Raw genomic sequence first — 19,023 nt, 5'->3', positions numbered from 1 at the left:
GGTTAAATGCAGAGCACTAATTCCTAGTATGGGTCACCATACTTGGCCACATGTCACGTCACTTTCACTTTCATCTGTTTATTATTTTTAACTTTTTCACAATTATTTTAATCTCAAAACTGTTTTAGATAGTTCTGCTTTGCTTCTTATGCTTTGCTAAAAAAGTGTTGGGTTGTGCTCCGCTCTCCCCTACACACTGAAAGACCATGAATGCATTTTCTGCGCTGAACCCCGCGATGAGTTTAACAACACTCGCACTGGAGTGAGCCTGTTTCACGTTTTTATGGACGTTTCATATTTTAACATCTGTAAACAAAGAAATTAAAACTTAAATATTAGTAGTGAAATTTTACAGTTGTACTCTAAAATAAAATGGTTATTTTTCTGAAATGCTTAATTTCGGTCATATTAAACTTTTAATTAAGATTAGGCTTAAAGTAATGTCAGTTTTTTGCTTTTTTTTTTATGTCAAATATTTTGGTGGGTTGTGAAATAGATTATACTTGTCTAGGTGGGTCGTGGAATGGAAAAGTTTGGGAACCCCTGTATTACATGACAAAATATTTTGGCTTCTGAAATGCTAAAGTGTTTCGTGTGTGTGTTTTCAGGATGAGTTCGGTCTCTCCTCATTTTGATGACATTCACAATAGCACTGCCTCCACCATCAACTTTGTCATCTCTCAGGTGGCCAGTGGGGACATTAACACCAGTATCCAAGCCTTGGCACAGGTGGGTGTCATACTTCCACTATTTGGATTGTTACATCATGTCATAGCCAGGCTCAATGTTTCAAGCAACTTTTTATTTATTTTTTTAAATAAAGAAATTAATTATTTTTTTCCAGCAATAATTTCCACTTTCAATAAGACCTTTCCCTGTATTTTTTTTCTGCAGATTGATGAGGTCCTGAGGCAGGCGGACAAAGCAGAAGCCATGTCTGGACACATCGACCAGTTCCTCATCGCCACCTTCATGCAGCTGCGGCTCATTTATAGCACGCACATGGCCGACGATCGACTGGACAACAAGGACATCTTCAAACTCTACAGCTGCATCATAGGAAACATGCTTTCTGTGAGTGCTGCTTTACTTTTAGTTTGGAAAGAGAGCTTTTGTTTCAGCATGGAGGATTCCAGGAAGTTAAGGCCTAATTTCTGAACACAGCACTAGTATTGTATTGCCAGAGACAAACAGCTTTTGTTTGCAGAAAATCGTTTATGCGTTAAAATGCACAGAGTGTCTGCAGAGCAAACAAAAGTCATCGTTCTTTGGCATGCTGAGTCACTGTGTGTCTGATTCCAGCTGTTCTCGATGGAGAGTCTGGCACGGGAGGCCTCGATGGGTGTCCTGAAGGACCTGATGCACGGTCTGATCACGCTGATGTTGGACTCCAGAGTGGAGGACATCGAGGATGGACAGCAGCTCATTCGCTCCGTCAACCTGCTCGTGGTTCGAGTGCTAGAGAAGTCTGACCAGTCCAACATCCTGAGGTTAGCAGTGCGGCTCCGTTGGGCTGCAAGTCCTCTACAGGAAACTTTGTTTTGTGTACTGTTCTGTGTACATTTGGCTGACACTGCAGACTGACTGTAATCGATGGTTGTAGGTTAAAGGTTGTTTTCTTTCCAGTGCTTTGCTGGTGCTGCTGCAGGACAGTCTTATCAGCACTGCTGGCTCCCCAATGTTCTCTGAACTTGTCATGAAGGTACGACTGGTGCACTTTGTGGGTGTATATGCATGTTGACATTTGAACTACGTCATATTGCAAGCAGAACTCTTGACTCTTTTTGTTTTGTATTAATGAGCCTGTAGGACTTAAGCTACTTTCCACAATTCAATGAAATCGTGATGGATAAAATTATTAACTTTGCTGTTACGTATTACACACCCAGAAGTCATATTGTCAATTTAGCGGGAAATATTTTGGTGGGGCTTGTTTTTGGTGTTTCTGAATTTGAATCATCAAAAGAAATTGAATGCACTTAATTGCACTTAATAAAAAGAATATATTTTAACATGAACACGTTTTATTTTGAACCGCATGCACTGATGAGTCATGGGCAATAATGCGTTCACGTAATGTCAGTTATGTTAATTGCATTTTTTTTCGGACTGGTAAACAATTAACATTGTTGTTGTTGAACTCATAATTGCAATTTGGAAACACTGAACTTTATGAATGCTCACAGTAGACTGCTGTGACGTAAAAAAACGAAACAAAATGGCAGTGGCCTGAATAGTTAAACAATTCATATACCATTTTATTAGCTGATCGTCTCGTTTTCAAACTTTTTGTGGAAGAATATCTCCATATTCTTCCCCTTTTAATGGCAGTGCTAATTATTTCTGTGTCCAAGTCAGTTTTATTGTAAACTCAAAACTATTAAAAATCACTAAAAATAATTCAAATAAAATATAAATATTAGAGGGGGAAAAAAACTTAATTAGTTGCCAACATTTTTAGTTTGTTGAAGCTGAAGTACTAAAATTACAAAACTGAAAGCTAAAAAACTAGATGACAAGCACATAATTTCAAACATAAAGTAAAAAAAAAAAAAAAAAAAGATGTTTAACCCTAAAAGACCCAAATTAAAAAAAAAAAAAAAACGTTGAAAATTATTTCACCGTTTATTTGTTGTTGTGGGAGGCCTCTAATGCAGAAATAAATGAGTTTTACAAATTTTTATATTTTGGTACGTTTTTAGTGAAATGTTGTAATATTACAACGTTGGGCCTTTGGGGTAGCAGAATTTCAGTGATTATCTTCAATAGAGATGATGGTCTAAAATCTCTACCTGTTGACTAATTCCTACCGGTATAATGCCCATCCCTAATATACAGAATACTAAATGATAAAAATAAACCAAAATAAAAAACTGCTCCTAATACTGTTCCAACATAACCGATTCAAGATGAATCAGGCACTTTTTATTGGAGTATGTTAAATTTTCTTTTTTTTTATCCCATTTAAATAACACCTGTCTCTGTCCCATGCAGTGTCTATGGAGAATGATCCGTTTCCTGCCACAGACCATCAACAGTATTAATCTGGACCGCATCCTGCTGGACGTGCACAACTTCATGAAGGTTTTCCCTAAAGAGAAGCTCAAACAGCTGAAGAGCGACGTTCCCCACCGGACGCTGAAGACGCTGCTGCACACGCTCTGCAGGCTCACCGGCGCCAAGGTACACATTTGAGACCTTAATAGAGCCCCTGAAAGTTCTTCATGAAACTTGCATTATGAAAGAAATGTGAATGTCCCTCTCATAGATATTAGAACACATGTCCATGATTGAGAACCGCAACGAGTCGGAACTGGAGGCGCATCTGAGACGGGTGGTCAAGCATTCGGCAAACCTCTCCGGACTCAAGTCTGACAAGAGCACAGAGAAGGGCGCCCTCAGATCGGTATGTCCTGCTGGGTCTCAACGGAAACCTTCATCTTGATGATACTTTGAAAATTGTAGTGGCTGATCTGGGGGTGCGTTTCCCAAAAAAAAACTATGGTTGCATGTTCCGTCGTAACCAATAGGGTTCAATGGAACTAACAACCATAGTTGGCTAACGATGATTTTGGGAAATGCACCCCTGGTTTCTTAAACTGCATTTTGATTTGGATAGGATGACAAAGTGATTAAGGCCAAAGTGAGCGACATTCTTTCTGAGATCTTCAAAAAGATTGGCTCCAAGGAGAACACTAAAGAGGTAACAACAGTTTGTGAAGACTTCCAATTTTTGCGAAATTACCAGAATTATTTGCGGTTCTCGGTTCAATACTACATCAGAGTGTGTTTCTCAGGGTCTGACGGAGCTGTATGAATACAAGCAGAAGTACTCTGACGCAGACCTCGAGCCCTTCTTGAGGAACACGTCCCAGTTTTTCCAGAGTTACGTGGAGCGAGGACTTCGCATGATCGAGTCAGAGCGTGAAGGAAAAGGCCGAATTCAGACCTCCACAGGCGAGTTGCACCAACTTTCATGAAACATCTTTTTGTTTTGTTGTCTTGATTTTTGTTTTAGCATACTAAGTTTTCTGTTGTGTTTCAGTAATCCCTCAGCACAGCACAGACTCGTATTTGCCGAGCTCCAGTGCCGTGCCCATCAGCAGTAATGGAGAAGATCTGAACGCTGCCGCCTACTATGAGAGACTGAAGATCTTACGGCAACGGCGCGGACTTGAGAACTCAACGGTGTGTCTCTTATTAAAACTTCAGTCAAGACACAATGGACTACAGTGATTGAATCACTTCATGTTCATATTTTTGCAAAGTCTTGGATCATGAAGCTGTTACATGAAAATAAGCTGGTTTATGTGAATTCAACACAATGGCTACGTTTACATGCAACCAAATAATCCGTTTCTAATCGGATTGAGCTCGATCGGAATGAAATTTCGATCGTATTGAAGGGGGTGGTTTATTCCTTTTCTAATACGATTGAGAGTGCATGTAAACACTCGATCGGATTGAACCCTGAAACTGAAAGGACTGCGCATGTGCAATGATGCAGAAATGGCTTAATGACGTATGACGCGCGGAACGAGCATTCTTCCTTTTGAATAAAGTGTTGTATAAATGCGTGTCCTGTCATTATAAAACTCTCCTTTCACTCGGCAACTGTGAAGTGGAGCATAACCTCCCAACAGTCCTTGATTTGGATTCTCATCCACAGGCAAACCCGTTTTGGGCGCGGGGAGGGGCATTTTTACTGCGTTATAAATATGAGCAGCACGGCACAGCGGTTTATATGTATATTTATCCATAAATTGATAAATATTAATTCTGCTGTTAAAAACAAAGAAACCGTGTAGGAGAGTGGTTATGTGCAAACAGTGAGAAACTCTATACTTGTGCAGTGTGCGCATGTCAAAAAAAATCAATTCCGATTTGAAGCTTGTGACGTATAAATGCGCACATCAACCCGATCACTTTATTCAGCGTTCATGTAAACACTACGTTCAGATTCATCAATCGGAATAAATTCAGTCCGATTGAACCAAAAATTGTGCATGTAAACGTAGCCAGTGTTGCGTGTTTGACGCCCAGCTTTTATGATCCTTTTTTCTAACTTTCCAAATAACTTTTTTTTTTTTTGTCATCAATAATGATTTACTAATACCTTTTAATAACAATTTTAGGATTTTAATAAGTGTTTCAGTAACTAATTTAACAACTGTAAATAAAAAAATTGTTGATATAAATTATTGATATTTGATGTATTAAAATTTTTAAATATTTTAGAATTTGTAGTTATAATTAACAGTAAACCAAGTTTTTTTAAATTGATTTTATATGTTAACTTTAACTAAATTTTAGGATTTGATTTTATTACATTTGTTTAACTTTTTCTTGTATTAACAATGGTACTTTAACCTTTTATTATATCAGAAATCAGCAAAGCTGTTTTTATTTACTTTAAATGTTATTTATTATAAATATTAAGTTAATAAATTAATATATAAATCCTAAAATGTACTTGTAATACATCAAATAATCAATAGTAAATATTCTGTATTTATGATCAATATTAGGCCCCGTTTACACTAGTGTGTTTTTGTTTTAAAACTGCATTTTAAAATGAAATCTATCCTCGTCTACACTGGCATTTTCACTACGTTTCAGAAACTATCTCCGTCCACTACACAACCAAAAACGCATGTCACGACCATTCATGCAGGTACAACCATAGATATGTATAGGTAGATTCCCTATTATTTAGATGGCGGACGCGTCTACATGCTTGAAGCGGTCGAATGGGGAATCTACCTATCCACCTTTTTCTTCAACGCGGAAGTAAGCCTATGGGAGACACTTCCGGGTCATTAACGAGAAGAATAACAACATGCAGTAAACGGTAAAACTGTTTGCACTACAAACCAGTGTGTTTATAATTAAAATAATACGGTAAGACACAACAATTTTCAATATCAAGCAGCAAAACGAACTGTTTTGTACAGCTAAAAATAGCTGGACGCGGATGAGACCGGAAGCCAGAGCCATAGAATTTACAAATGGCTGCGCCCATTTTTACGGCAAGAAAAAGGTGGATACATATGGGTACAACAGTGAGCATGATGCTATTGTTTACACGGTTGTCAAGGATACGCAGAGTGAATGTTGGAAGCCACGCCATCGCTTTCAAAAGTGTCTGTTTTGGTCCGTTTACACTGAAACGCAACCCCCGAGTTTTCAAACTAAAATGGGGTCTGCAGTGTTCTCAAAAATCTCAATTTTCGAGGGTTGAAAATCTCGGAGTACTGTAAACGACACGTGTAACTGTAGCAAAAGTTATGCGTTTTAAAACAAAAATTAGGGATGCAACGATACCATTTTTTTCAGAACCGATCCGATACCAAAAATTGAGTATCGGCAGATTCCGATCCGATACCAGCGCGGGTTTTTTTTTTTTTTTTTCAATGTAGAATTTCTATACTTCTGTGATCATCACTCTTGTGTGTGTTAAACACAATCTGCTAAATATAGACAACTTTATTTTAATGAAAAATAACAAATCAAAAAATATATTTATAATAATCTGACTACAAAAAATACTATTATAAACTAGGTTAGTGGATAATTCAGCAGCAAAAGTTATTCTAGAAAAATCATGGGTGCACAATTTTATAAAAACAAACTAAACATTTAGTGAAACATTATTTAGTGGGGAACAAATAAAAGTTAAGTGTAGGACTAAATCTGGTTACACATTGCTCTTTGTATTGTTGTAAAATACATTCATGAAAAACAAGTAGCTTAAATATATATATAAAATATACTATAAAATTAAAAGACATTTCTTTTAAATGCATAGCACAGTAATGAAGGCAGCAACATATGATAGAACAGAACAAAAAAGACTATTAAAAATCTTTCTTTGAGCAAAAGTAACTCTTGTGTGTGTTAAACACAATCTGCTAAATATAGACAACTTTATTTTAATGAAAAATAACAAATCAAAAAATATATTTATAATAATCTGACTACAAAAAATACTATTATAAACTAGGTTAGTGGATAATTCAGCAGCAAAAGTTATTCTAGAAAAATCATGGGTGCACAATTTTATAAAAACAAACTAAACATTTAGTGAAACATTATTTAGTGGGGAACAAATAAAAGTTAAGTGTAGGACTAAATCTGGTTACACATTGCTCTTTGTATTGTTGTAAAATACATTCATGAAAAACAAGTAGCCTAAATATATATATAAAATATATACTATAAAATTAAAAGATATTTCTTTTAAATGCATAGCACAGTAATGAAGGCAGCAACATATGATAGAACAGAACAAAAAAGACTATTAAAAATCTTTCTTTGAGCAAAAGTAAAATACGAAAGGGTATGGCTCCTACACAAAGCGGCACAACGCTCATGCGAATCCCGTGCGCAGAATGATGTGCTTGAAGCAACACGGAGACGCAGTGCTCCGCATAAAAAAAAAAAAAGGGAAGAGATATTGATGCGTAGTGTATTATATATGTGCGATATTTTATTGAGCAGTTTTAGATCTCAGTTATTGTGCGCTCTTGAAGAGTTTCATCGTTTTGACTGTAGTAACCGAACGCGACATGCAGTTTGAATGCTGAATGGAGGATGACCGACAGACGCAGCGGGGAGAAGAGTTTACGTGAACTTGACTTAAATATTCATCTATACTTCACATTAAACTATGGAATGGCTTCAGAACACTTAAAATATAGTGCACAAACTTTATGGTGCTTTATAATGTTTTTGTGCCTTTCGTGGGGCTTAACAACACAATAGTATACACACACAATATCGGATTTGGATCGGTCTCGTCTGACCGATACCCGATCCAGCAGAAAAGGCCAGTATCGGAGCCGATACCGATACTGAATATCGGATCGATGCATCCCTAACGAAAATGCACTAGTGTAAACGTAGCCTTAGTCTGTTAAACTAATGATTATCAATAACTATTACAGTGAATTTGAGTTTTAATAATGAGTGATTTGATATTAATACTTTTTCAATTTTAGGATTAATTTGAATAATAATGGAAGTTTTAATAACGAAATATTTATCTAAACATTTTTTGTTTTATTCTTATTTATAATTGATGTATTAATACTTTAACAACTAAGATTTAGGAATTTTATTTACAGTGTATATATAATTGAGTTGTAAATATTTGCATCTTCTGGTGCAGCCGGAGGAAGACCGTCCTCCATTCAGCTCCCTGAGACCATCGGTGGCCTCCTCCACAGACATGCTCCACAGCAAACTGTCCCAGCTGAAGGAGTCCCGCGAGCACTTCCAGCAGGTATATAAAATTTTAACTATACATTGATACTCTTCTGAATTTTTACTTCAAGGGGTGGAGTGTGTCAGTCTGTGCAATGCACAATACTACTGCATTATAGATGTACATAAATCCATATAGTAGTACTGTGTATTGTACAGCTCTACAAAAATGTGGGGTTTGTGAGGGTTTTTTTTTTTTTTTTTTACTCTGCAAACGCATTAAAAAAGGAACCGTAAAAGTCAGTTACAAAAAAAATCCAATGCTGGTATTTTTTAACTTTATATTCAAAGAAGGGTTATTGTTAACTAAAAATCATTACCGAGACATTTCTCATTTTAGTTTGTTGAAGTACTAAAATAACTAGAACAAGATAGTAAAAACAAAAATACTAAAACAAAGTTACTGAAACTTTAAAACGGAAACGAAGCTTTAATAAAGTTTACTAATAAAATTCTAATTCAAAATATTAACAAAACTATAACAGTTTATCAACCATAACACTGCATCAAAAAACCTGAAACAATGTCAGTTTTGACAAAAATATTACGCAGCACAACGGTTTAACTAATTTTCTGGAGCAACCAATCCGAATGATTTCTGAAGGTTCATGTGACACTGAAGTCACAGGAATAAATTACATAAATATTAACATTTTAAATTAAAAATATATTTCACAATATTACATTTTATTTATTTCTTGCCGTTGTTAGCCTTTATTTGGATAGGAGTAAATTGACAAAGCGAAAGGAAGGGTGAGATTGGGAAAGGTCCACGAGCTGGGACTCAAACTCGGGACACCCAAAGTGCAACAGCGTTATATGTTGGCACACTGCCACCAGGCTATCGGTGCCAACAACATTACTATATGTTTTTTTACTGTATTTTTTGATCAAATAAATGCAGCTATGGTGAGCATAATTCTTTCAAAACCAACATATATTTAAATCTTACAGAGCCCAAACTTAAGAAAAGTAGTCTATACTTGTGGCATAGTAACTTTTTCACATAGTTTATCAGATATGGTCTGTTTCTTGACCTTTATCAGAACAAAAAGAAACTACTATCGCAAATGATGCAACGAAAAACTTTATTGAGGCCATATGTGACGGTCTGGGATAGGTGGAGTCGTACACTAGGATGCACTTGTCTTGTTACAACAAGTGACTGGCCAACCTTGGATGTCTTTTTAGTTTCTCCTCCAGTGCCAGATACTTCTGAGGTGCTCTTTCCTTGTGTCTACAAAACAATATACAGATTTACTCATGTGTTTCTAAAACAAAATGTACCAACACGCTTGTTTACAAGGCAAAGATCTGCCCATACACTTGTAAAGCTTGGCTTTGTACCATCTTGAAAAAATTTATACTACAAAAAGGTCATGTTGTCATAAGCGTATTAGTCAGCAAATGATTTAAGGTGTGTACCGAATGAGTCTCATTTTGAGAACGTGGATCCTGAACATGGCATCAGAGCAGTAGGCGAGGTAATCGTCCTCGTCCTCATTGGACATAGTGAGATAGTTCTTCTGGTACCACAGCTGCTTCTTCTGCAACTCCTCTGTCTCCTGAACAAACAAGTTCACCAGTTCACTAGAAGCTTTTTTTTCTGGCCCTCTTATCCAGGTCAAGTAACAAACCAAAGATTATATTGTTTCTGTGCCTTTAAGGGGGTGGAGTCAAACATTCAAATTCATCCAATCAGATTGTAACTGCTGCTGATGTTCTGTTAGCTATCTTCTGTTTTATGTTTGTACACAATTATGAATTTATGTACACAGAAGGTGCTAAATCTTATTGAATGATCTAACGTGCCTTTTCGATTCTGCTCTGGATGAGGCTGGCTTTGTTAAAGAGCTGCTGTTTAAACTCATTCAGACAGTCTGTCTTTAGCTGAAGAGCATCCTGGCGTGTGAGGACTTCTGGGAGTCCCAATCGGACCTGGGATGGAGCCAGTAGGTCCAGCTCTTTCTCTTTCTGCCGCTGCTTCTTTTCTTTAGCCATACGTTCCTGAGGAACAAACGGAACCAGAGGTAGGTGGGAGTTTGGATCAGTGTGATGAAAGTGGCTGACTGATTAAAGCTTCGATTCACCTTTTCTTCCATGTGCAGACGGGCCGTTTCGTTCCTCGTAGGGTTGTAGATAGAGATCAGCAGGTCAGTATTACTGTCCTCTTTTTCTCTTGAAGAAAGGATGGACCTAACCTGAAGCAAACATGCTAACGTCAACACGATTGGCTAGATGAAGATGTTTTTATAATGCTGCTTGTGAACTGCAGTACCTCTTTTTCTGAATCTCTGATACGAAGTTCAACATTTTCCTCTTCTCTCATCAATTCCACAAGCATTTCATATAACTGCAAGTTCTTGTAGGGTTTCGTAGAAGGATCCACCTCAAGACGCAAAATATAACAAGATGTAAACGCAAACACAAAATATAAACCATAACACCATTTTCATTAAATTTTTCTATCTGCGGCAAAAATGATCTCACAAGAAACCGAAACTATTTTACAAATTTGAAAAATTTCAAATTTGGGGACGAATTTCCCACTCAACAAAAAACGTACAAATGAGATTGTACGAATTCACCAGTTAAGAATTGTCATGAGACTCTGTTGAACACGTCACCCAATCATCTACTCTTTTTTTCTTTATTGGACAGAATTTTCATTTCTGAGTCAACGATTTTTTTACGAACTTTATAAAGTCAACGATTTCTTTAAGTTGCAAGTTCACACTAACTCATACAATGATCATATGATTTCTAATAAAGTACATCCCTAAACATAACCCTCAGTGTGGAATTAGCAGGTCATAAATCTACAAATGTACGACTGAGATTATACAAAGAAGATCGCAAAAAGGCGATTCGATACAAATCTCGCACACCACGATACGAATTCGCACACCAGTTTGTCAAAGTGTAATGAGACTATTGGACATTTCACCTAATCATTTTTTACATTTATTTATTCATTTCTGAGTCAACGATTTCTTTAAAATCCAGAAATTTGATCTAATGAGATTTTACTGTGGGTGGGGTTATGCATTGTGACTTGACAAAAACTGAAATGTCCTTGCTTTCAATTATTTCTCATAATTTAATTTATTTTACTTTATTCTCATAAAATATTACCACTTTAAGTGTGTCTTGCTATGATTTTACTCTTTTAACTTTGATACTATTATCATAAAAAGGCTTGTTGAGTTTATTTTCTTGAGAATTTTTTTCTTATAACGTTTTGTTCTGTTCGAAATCTTTGTTTTATCATTTTAACGTGCCAATAAAACAGTCGTATAACCTATGGCTTATGGAATCAACCAAAACATTTTTGACATGACGTCAGACCTGAAAGCCAGACACCATCTGTGGCGTAAAAGCTTGTGCTTTCTGTGAGTCTGCCGCTTCTTTGGGTTTGATGAAGTTGAGCCAAGCTGGGATGATCCTGTCGTCCTCGAGATGAAAGGTCACCTGGATCCGTCTGTCTGACACCATAAAGATGCGTTCAGCCACATCTTTACTTGCCGGCTTAGAATGATCTCTGTGAAACCGCTCCTCCACCCTCTGTTGGAGACCCCAGACAAAATTTCATTGACCCATTTTCCCTATCTTTTGGATGTTTTTTGTTAGCAAGGCCACTAGTATATTGTTGGTTAATGTTATACCTGTAAGATAATATTGGGTTAAACTGCTTAAAGGTCGAAGCTGTTTGTTGAGAGAGCATTACCTGTAGAGGCCGTTGTTGAAGAGCCTCTCCAGCTCGAATCACTTTTATTTGCTTTCCGTAAACAGCATGTCGATAAAAGAGGAAGTCAGTGCGATCTTCAAAGGTTTCTGTCATTTCAAAAGGCTTCTCGATTCTTCTGGCTAGACCATCTGTGCGAATATGACTATAAAAGTCCATCTGACGCTCCGTCTCAGGAACTAAAGTGACGTACCTGTGGTCTAAACAAAATTCAACTTTTAATATGTCAGGCCTTTTGTTATTATTAAAGTTACTGAGTCATCGGTGATGTAATGAGTCACATTTACTGACATCAGGATTATATTAAAAATGTGTGTGTTAGATTACATTTGAGAGCATCACTTCTTCCAGGCCTGAAATGCTCAGTTGTCACATTGCTGTCTGTGTGTAGTTCTCTCTCGTCAAGATGATCACTTCGATGTTTGAACCATTCCTTAATAGTGCTGGCTTGTGTGCCTAAGAAAGTGACAAAATGAGAATTTGTATTCAATACCAACACAACAGGTTAAAAGCTAAATTAACGTTTTTTTATTTTTTTTATAAATAAACAATATTTATTCAGAATGTCTATACTATTTTAATTTAATTTAAGTAACATATTTATATGTATATATTTTTGAAAGTGATAAAGTGAGAGTTTGTACTTACAGGTTAAAGGCTAAATGAACACGCTTTTAAATAAATAAACATTTAATAATTATTATTTTAAATATTTAATACATTTTTTTTGGTTGATATAAATGTACATGATCAACATGATGACAAGGTATGTTGGAACTGAAAACAGAAACATCTGCAAAGATCTTACAATCGAGGTCTTTATAAGTGGTGAGTTTGGTCACCAGACCATCTTTTAAAAGATAAGGGGCAGACTTCTCCAGCTTGGCTTTCCTGTACTCAATAACCTTCATACCCCCTGGATAACGCATTTCCATATCTATTAAGATTTAAAAAAAAAACATGTATGATTAATTAACCTCAAGAGCTAGTAGATAATGGATGAAAGGCTATATGTGAGAGTGAGGACTTGACCTGCTGGTGAAATGTCTATTTTAGTCACCCAAGATGGAGGCATCTCAAACACTTTTAGCTCATCCATTTCCTCCTTCAGAAACAAAATAGGTAATTATATCTAAGGTAATAGATACGGAGCATAAATATAGATATAAATATCAGGTTCAGTGTGGAACTTCAACAGTTAAATCAATAATGGCATTAAAACTACATGGAAAATTAGAAACATTCTGTACTTCCTCCTCATCTTCTGGCTCTTCAAGTGTCTTTGGGTCTGAAATGATTGACAGAGATTGGCCACACAGCACATACTCCCACTTTGACAGATCGCCCAGGTCAAAGGCCATCTCCTGCAGACACACAAAGACCCGGTGACATTTCCAATACTCATCATCTTCACTGAAAATATTCAAACACATCCACATGAAGATATACTGACATTACAACCGAAAGTGCAATCTTGCTTGTTGACCCAGTAGTTTTGATGGTTCCAGACGCTCTCTATGCCCAGGAAGTTCTCATTGGTGGTGGAGTAGCTCTTGCTTGTCAGAGGGTCAATGAAGAAGTTCTCAGGTATCTCCCGGTTCCCTGAGAGCAGCAGAACCCAGCAGTGAACTCTCAAGCCCCGAAGAGGGTCGGGTGGTGGATGTTCTCGCTTCTGTTTAAGAGGAACCAGTGAAAATGCAAGTCAAAAATCTAACGGAATTTCATTGAAACATTCTTTGTCCGACCTTCTGAAGTCTCTCTGTGTCCAGTTGTTTCTTCAGTGTGGCTGCTTCAGCTTCTGCTTGCTGTTTCTCCTCTTGACGCCTTTCAAAGTTGCTGTGCAAGTCGCGTGGGGGTTTTACAGAGTATTTCTTTATTGGCTTCTTTGGTTCCTCTGTTTTATCCTGAGCAGGTCATGGAAAAATCATAACATGAATAATGAATCCAGTTCAGATAGATTTCAACCACTCAAGGAAATTTGGGTTTTAACAGATGCTATACAACCTCTAGGGTATTTGTGGAAATACTTCAGGGAGAATGCCAATTATAAATTGATCTCAAACTAAATTTTGCGAAAAAACATAAAATGTGTGAAAATACAATATTAAAGGGGTCATATGATGTGATTTAAATTTTTCCTTTCTCTTTGGAGTGTTACAAGTTCTTGGTGCATAAAGAAGATCTGTAAAGTTGCAAAGACTAAAGTCTCAAATCCAAAGAGATATTCTTTATAAACGTTAAGAGTCAACCACACCTACCTAAGGCTTGTTTGAGGGAATACATCAACTTCGCGCTGTGGATCGCCGGATCGGCTTTCACCGTGGACGAAGTGGAGTCCAGCCCGGGACCGTGCCGTTCTCAAACCCGCCGGCCGTTCCTCACTCAAGGCCGCCGTGTGTGCCGCCGTGTGTGCCGCTGTGTGTTTCGTTGTGAAAGCGAAACTACTTTGTTTGGCCTTCCAAAAGAGGACACAACTAGAAATCAGTGAAAGACAGTATAAGTCATTATAATCCGTAATTATGTCCCCACTGGATGCAACAAATGCCTCGTTTATAATGGGTTTTCATGTTTTTGAATCATTGCTCCGGCCTGACAGGGCATCCCAGTATGGTAAGGGGCGTAATATTTCCATCTCACGCTTGAGGTATTCGGCCAATCACAACGCACTGGATAGCTGGCCAATCAGAGCACACCTCGCTTTTCAGACCGATGAGCTTGACTTATAGAGTATATATAGAGGGGTATAGAGGAGAAACAATAATGTACAGTATGTGGAAAATAATGTGTTTTTTTAACCTTAAACCGCATAAACACATTTCATTACACCAAATACACAAAATAATGTTCTTTTTAGCAACAACAAAATTTTAAAAAGCTCAAGTTCAGCTACACATTTCATTGTCCCACCCACATTAAAATAATGTAATCAAAGTAATGTACAAATATATGACTCACATCATCATTTTACATCAATAATGTTGATTTATTATTACAAAATTAACTACAAAAATAAATACATTTATTATAATTTATAAATTACAATTTTTCTAATTAATTTATATAATGTATAATTATTATAATCTTGTAATTTAGGCATAAAAAGCATGTAAATACATTAATATGATACTATTTGCATGTCATAGGCCAGGACTGAAATACGACTCTCAATATTTATTTATTTATTTATTTATAAACCAACCACCAATTTAGAACAATTTCTAAATTAATACATGTATTTAATTTATATATTTGCATTTTAAGCACCATAAAGTATAGAAAAGTATTATTATTATAATACTATTTACATGTCATAGGTCAGGCTTAAAATACAAATATTTATTTATTTATTACTTACTAAACTAACCACATAAATTATAGTCATTTCTAAATTAATAAATCATTTATATTAATTATAGCTTTGCCAGTTAAGCGTCATAAAGCATGTAAAAATATTAATATGATACTATTTGTATGTTATAGGTCAGGCTTAAAATGCAACTGTCAATTATATTTAATTTCCTACTCTGTCTATACACCATAGGATTTATGACATGAAAACCCTCGAAGACCCTTGTTAATTTGTATAAATTTACATACCATAAAAGAACGTTAAACTTATTTTACATGCAATGTGAAATATTTGATTATTTTACCTCTATAATTTAAATCAAATGTGCGTAAGTTGTGCTTACTTGTATTTGAGGCTGCAGTAGGGGACACTCTTGCCGTGACTGATCAAGAAGACACATCTCTTTTGTAGCGTAGCCACTGACGCAGTAAGCATTGTATCCTGCGCCCAACAACAGACTACACAGCACGATGGAGAAATCAAAACACGTTCCTCTCTGAGTCTGCAGAACCCAGGAGGGCGATGACAGCTGCTTGGGCTAGAAAGAACAGAAATGAAATAAAAATGTGTTTTTGAGTCCAAGATGCAAAAACAACCATCATAAGTCAAGTCTGATTCTCTCACAAGTTCAAACGGTGGATCCAGAAGCTCCAATGAGAGATAATCAGCCACAAAACTGGCACATCCCTCCCAGTCGTACAGCTCAGGATACGGCAGCAAGGTGCTTCGCAAAGTGGTGCTTACAAATTTCTGTTGATATACATTGGAATAAGAAAATGTAATGGAAAAATAGAGGTAATGTTGCCGTGTCTGGAAAGCGTATTTGCTGTATGCACCTGTACACCGCACTCATTCACAGGGCACATCAGAAGCGCTTTGTGATCAGGGTACAAAAGCGCATACTGCTGACGGAAGTTTTCTGCCATCGCTAGCATGAGCTTCTCCTGGGAGTTGTTCTCCTTGTATGAGGATGAACATTTGGAAAGGGCCACTTGAGGGCTTGGCTTTGCGCTGCAGAAATAAAGAATAAAGACCAACAAACAGAAAGAAGATTATTTGTTTCTTTGTTTCTTTTAATCTGTTGTATTGTTGTATGTGACCCATGTTTTAATGTTTAAAGAACATTTTAACTGTTCAAATTATTTGCATTACCTGTATATATTCCAATAATACTTTAAATAGGAAATAATTTGCATTGCAACATTATTTGATATAACGTGATTTTTGTAATATGTTTATGGAAAAATCTCATTATAACTATCATAATATGATAAAACTATAAACTATTTATACATGATTTTCTTAAAACTTGTCAGAAGAATATTTCAGTTTGTCTGAAAGTCTGTTTCCAAGACCTGTGTTTTAATGTTTAATGAACAATAATTGTAACATTTACTTGCATTACTTGCTTTAAGAATGTATATCTTCAAATATATTCAAACATTACATTAAATATTAAATAATGAATGAGTTTAGGAGCATTAAGATTTGTATTGCTATGTTATTTTCGTGCTATTTGTAATTTGTAACCTCATATGAAAAAGTCAGATTATCATTAACATAATGCAGTAAAAATATATTATATTACATCATGATTTTAAACTTATGCTGGTTTATAAAGAAAAATAATAATAGTAATTGTAAAGACGTGTAGACAGGGTGACTCACATTGCTGATTGCTGCATAATAAAAACTAAGAAAATAAGAATGAGATTGATTATTTAATTATTTGATGCAAAACACAATTTCTTATTTGTTCCCCCTTTTAATTTCTGAAATATGACATGGGCCAGTGCTATTTTAGTATCACTGAGATACTATTATAGATTTTATTAATATTTTGAATTAGTTTTATTTTTTTATATTAGAATTGTTTTATTTTAATTTATTAAAAAGGTACAGTATGTTGTGTTGCTGTGTAATTTTGTTGTGGTTTTGTCATTTTTATTAGTATTTGTTTATGTAGTTTTTATTCTTTTTTATTTCAGTTTTAGCTTAATTATTACTTTATTGAAAATGAGAAATGTTGCCTTGGCAAATAGCTGAAATAAAACAAGTTTAAGATTTATAAAATTTGACTTTATTTCAGTTATTGTTTGTTTTATTTTAGTTTACTGTGCGGAGACGTGCTGAAATCGCGTTTGGTCTCGTTCTGTATCGCGTATCTTGTCAGTGCCTGCGCTTGCTTGGCCATTTGTTGCGGAGAAAATAAGGAAAGTGTGTCCAGCTGAATTCATTTCGTATTTTGTTAGAAGGGTATAAAAAAAGCTTAGTTTACCGCAGCAGCCGTCACGTGACGGCCTCCTCGTGTGAAGACCGAAGAGTGTAAAGACCATCGACTCTACCGCGCGACTCCATGATGTTGTCCGTTGTCCTCATTTGTAAGTAGCTTTGGATAAAAGCGTCTAATAAATGACTAAATAAATAAATAAAGTTAAGGGATTTTTTTTTTTTATTATTATTATTTTAGTTTTAGTAAACTATAATAACCCTGACCTGGATATGTTGTTGACAGGCTTCATGAGATTCATTCTAGAGTTACAATATAGCACACTATATAATGAGGCCATGGTGGGTTTTAAGTACCCCCATCTCCATGCACTAATGTACCCTATAGTTTTGTTAAAGTAAAGAGTTTAAGGTGTTTGGTGACCTTAGTCTGCTACCCTACAAGTGCATGACCTGATATATCACCCATGTTTGTGGCTAATGATTAAGACCATTGTAAACATCCAGCGTGTGCACGTGATAGGAACTCCGATGGAGAAACGCTGAACATTGCTTTAACATGAGCGTTCATGAACACATGAGTTTACCACATGTTGATGAACTTTAGTAACCTCACATGTGTGTGACTGTAGGGGTTATTCGTATGTTAGACAGGCTGCTCTCCAGATCCCGCGCGCTCTCTTCATCATCCTCTTCATCATCTGTTATAGTAAAGTCCTCTTCACAGTCCACCTCCGGTAACACTTCCATCTAAAACAAGCCATGCACATATTGAGAAATATACGAAAAATATTTAAACGACATACAGCAACAAGAAGCTATCTGACAGATGGTTAAAGCGACATATGCGGTTTTTGTTTTGCGTTAAGGAAGATATCAGTGCATATGAGAACTTACAGTTTAACAAAGTGAATCCCTCTCTTCTCCGTTCGCCCTAAAACTTGATTTCGAAATCGAAATTTATAATAACCATTGGCAGTAAGGGAACCCTGTTACTTGTTTACGTCCCGCAATTTGGTTTCCATGGCGAGGGTTCGCTGACGTATCAATAAGGGGGTGGAGTCGACAATGTTCTCGTCTTCTCTAAAATAACGTTTGTTTGTTTGTTTTTTGTTTTTTATTATTATTATTATTTTGAATTGAATTCAATTAAAATGTTATATTTATAAATATAAGTAAGAATTATAAAACATACAAAGATTATAAAATTATTGTAAATCTTTAAAACGTATCAAAACATTAGCTTATTTATTTAACTTACTACAGTTTATACTTGTACTACTAAAGATCCTGCAGCAAAATGTATTTACTTATTTTACCTTTTCACTTTCTGATCTTTTCTTTTTGTTGTATGTGTAATCTGCTTTTAATGTACTGCCAGATTGTACCTAGCTAACAAAACAATTTCTAAGAACGTTTGCTAACTGTGAGTTAT

General features: G+C 35.9%; 2 protein-coding genes across 2 annotated transcripts in view; one reads left to right on the top strand and one right to left on the bottom strand.

Moving 5' to 3' along the window:
* The window catches only part of LOC107654101 (cytoskeleton-associated protein 5-like), a 32,024-nt gene extending 23,033 nt beyond the window's left edge, over positions 1-8,991 (top strand). Inside the window, exons 37-47 of the mRNA XM_016441027.1 lie at positions 609-729; positions 895-1,074; positions 1,303-1,490; positions 1,627-1,702; positions 2,995-3,183; positions 3,269-3,406; positions 3,620-3,703; positions 3,798-3,957; positions 4,046-4,188; positions 8,171-8,284; positions 8,977-8,991. Coding sequence (XP_016296513.1) covers positions 609-729; positions 895-1,074; positions 1,303-1,490; positions 1,627-1,702; positions 2,995-3,183; positions 3,269-3,406; positions 3,620-3,703; positions 3,798-3,957; positions 4,046-4,188; positions 8,171-8,284; positions 8,977-8,991 — 1,408 coding nt within the window. The remainder of the gene's footprint in view (positions 1-608; positions 730-894; positions 1,075-1,302; positions 1,491-1,626; positions 1,703-2,994; positions 3,184-3,268; positions 3,407-3,619; positions 3,704-3,797; positions 3,958-4,045; positions 4,189-8,170; positions 8,285-8,976) is intronic.
* A 351-nt stretch (positions 8,992-9,342) lies between these two features.
* ccdc135 (coiled-coil domain containing 135) lies at positions 9,343-18,635 on the bottom strand. Its single transcript, XM_016441138.1, has 18 exons — positions 18,486-18,635; positions 18,205-18,338; positions 16,196-16,370; positions 15,984-16,109; positions 15,703-15,897; positions 13,756-13,914; positions 13,464-13,682; positions 13,261-13,374; positions 13,043-13,115; positions 12,819-12,947; positions 12,338-12,466; positions 11,993-12,210; positions 11,614-11,829; positions 10,544-10,654; positions 10,356-10,466; positions 10,078-10,272; positions 9,691-9,830; positions 9,343-9,502 (listed from the first exon to the last, which is right to left on the bottom strand). Exons 2-18 carry the CDS (start codon positions 18,336-18,338, stop codon positions 9,418-9,420), a joined length of 2,529 nt encoding a protein of 842 aa, XP_016296624.1. The 5' UTR covers positions 18,486-18,635; the 3' UTR covers positions 9,343-9,417.
* Between the last annotated feature and the right edge of the window lie 388 nt (positions 18,636-19,023).

The sequence above is a fragment of the Sinocyclocheilus anshuiensis genome, unplaced genomic scaffold, assembly GCF_001515605.1.
Source record: "Sinocyclocheilus anshuiensis isolate Anshui unplaced genomic scaffold, SAMN03320099.WGS_v1.1 scaffold115, whole genome shotgun sequence".
Taxonomy (NCBI): Eukaryota; Metazoa; Chordata; class Actinopteri; order Cypriniformes; family Cyprinidae; genus Sinocyclocheilus; species Sinocyclocheilus anshuiensis.
Note: the sequence above shows the minus strand (reverse complement) of the source record. Positions and strands in the feature narration are given on the sequence as shown.

Coding starts and splice junctions, on each gene's coding strand:
- ccdc135 (XM_016441138.1), bottom strand. CDS start 18,338: ATGGAAGTGTTACCGGAGGTGGACTGTGAAGAGGACTTTACTATAACA. Junction 13,375..13,463: donor ATTGCACTTTCGGTTGTAAT/GTCAGTATATCT, acceptor GTGTGTCTGCAG/GAGATGGCCTTTGACCTGGG. Junction 10,655..11,613: donor AGATGGTGTCTGGCTTTCAG/GTCTGACGTCAT, acceptor TTGCGTCTTGAG/GTGGATCCTTCTACGAAACC.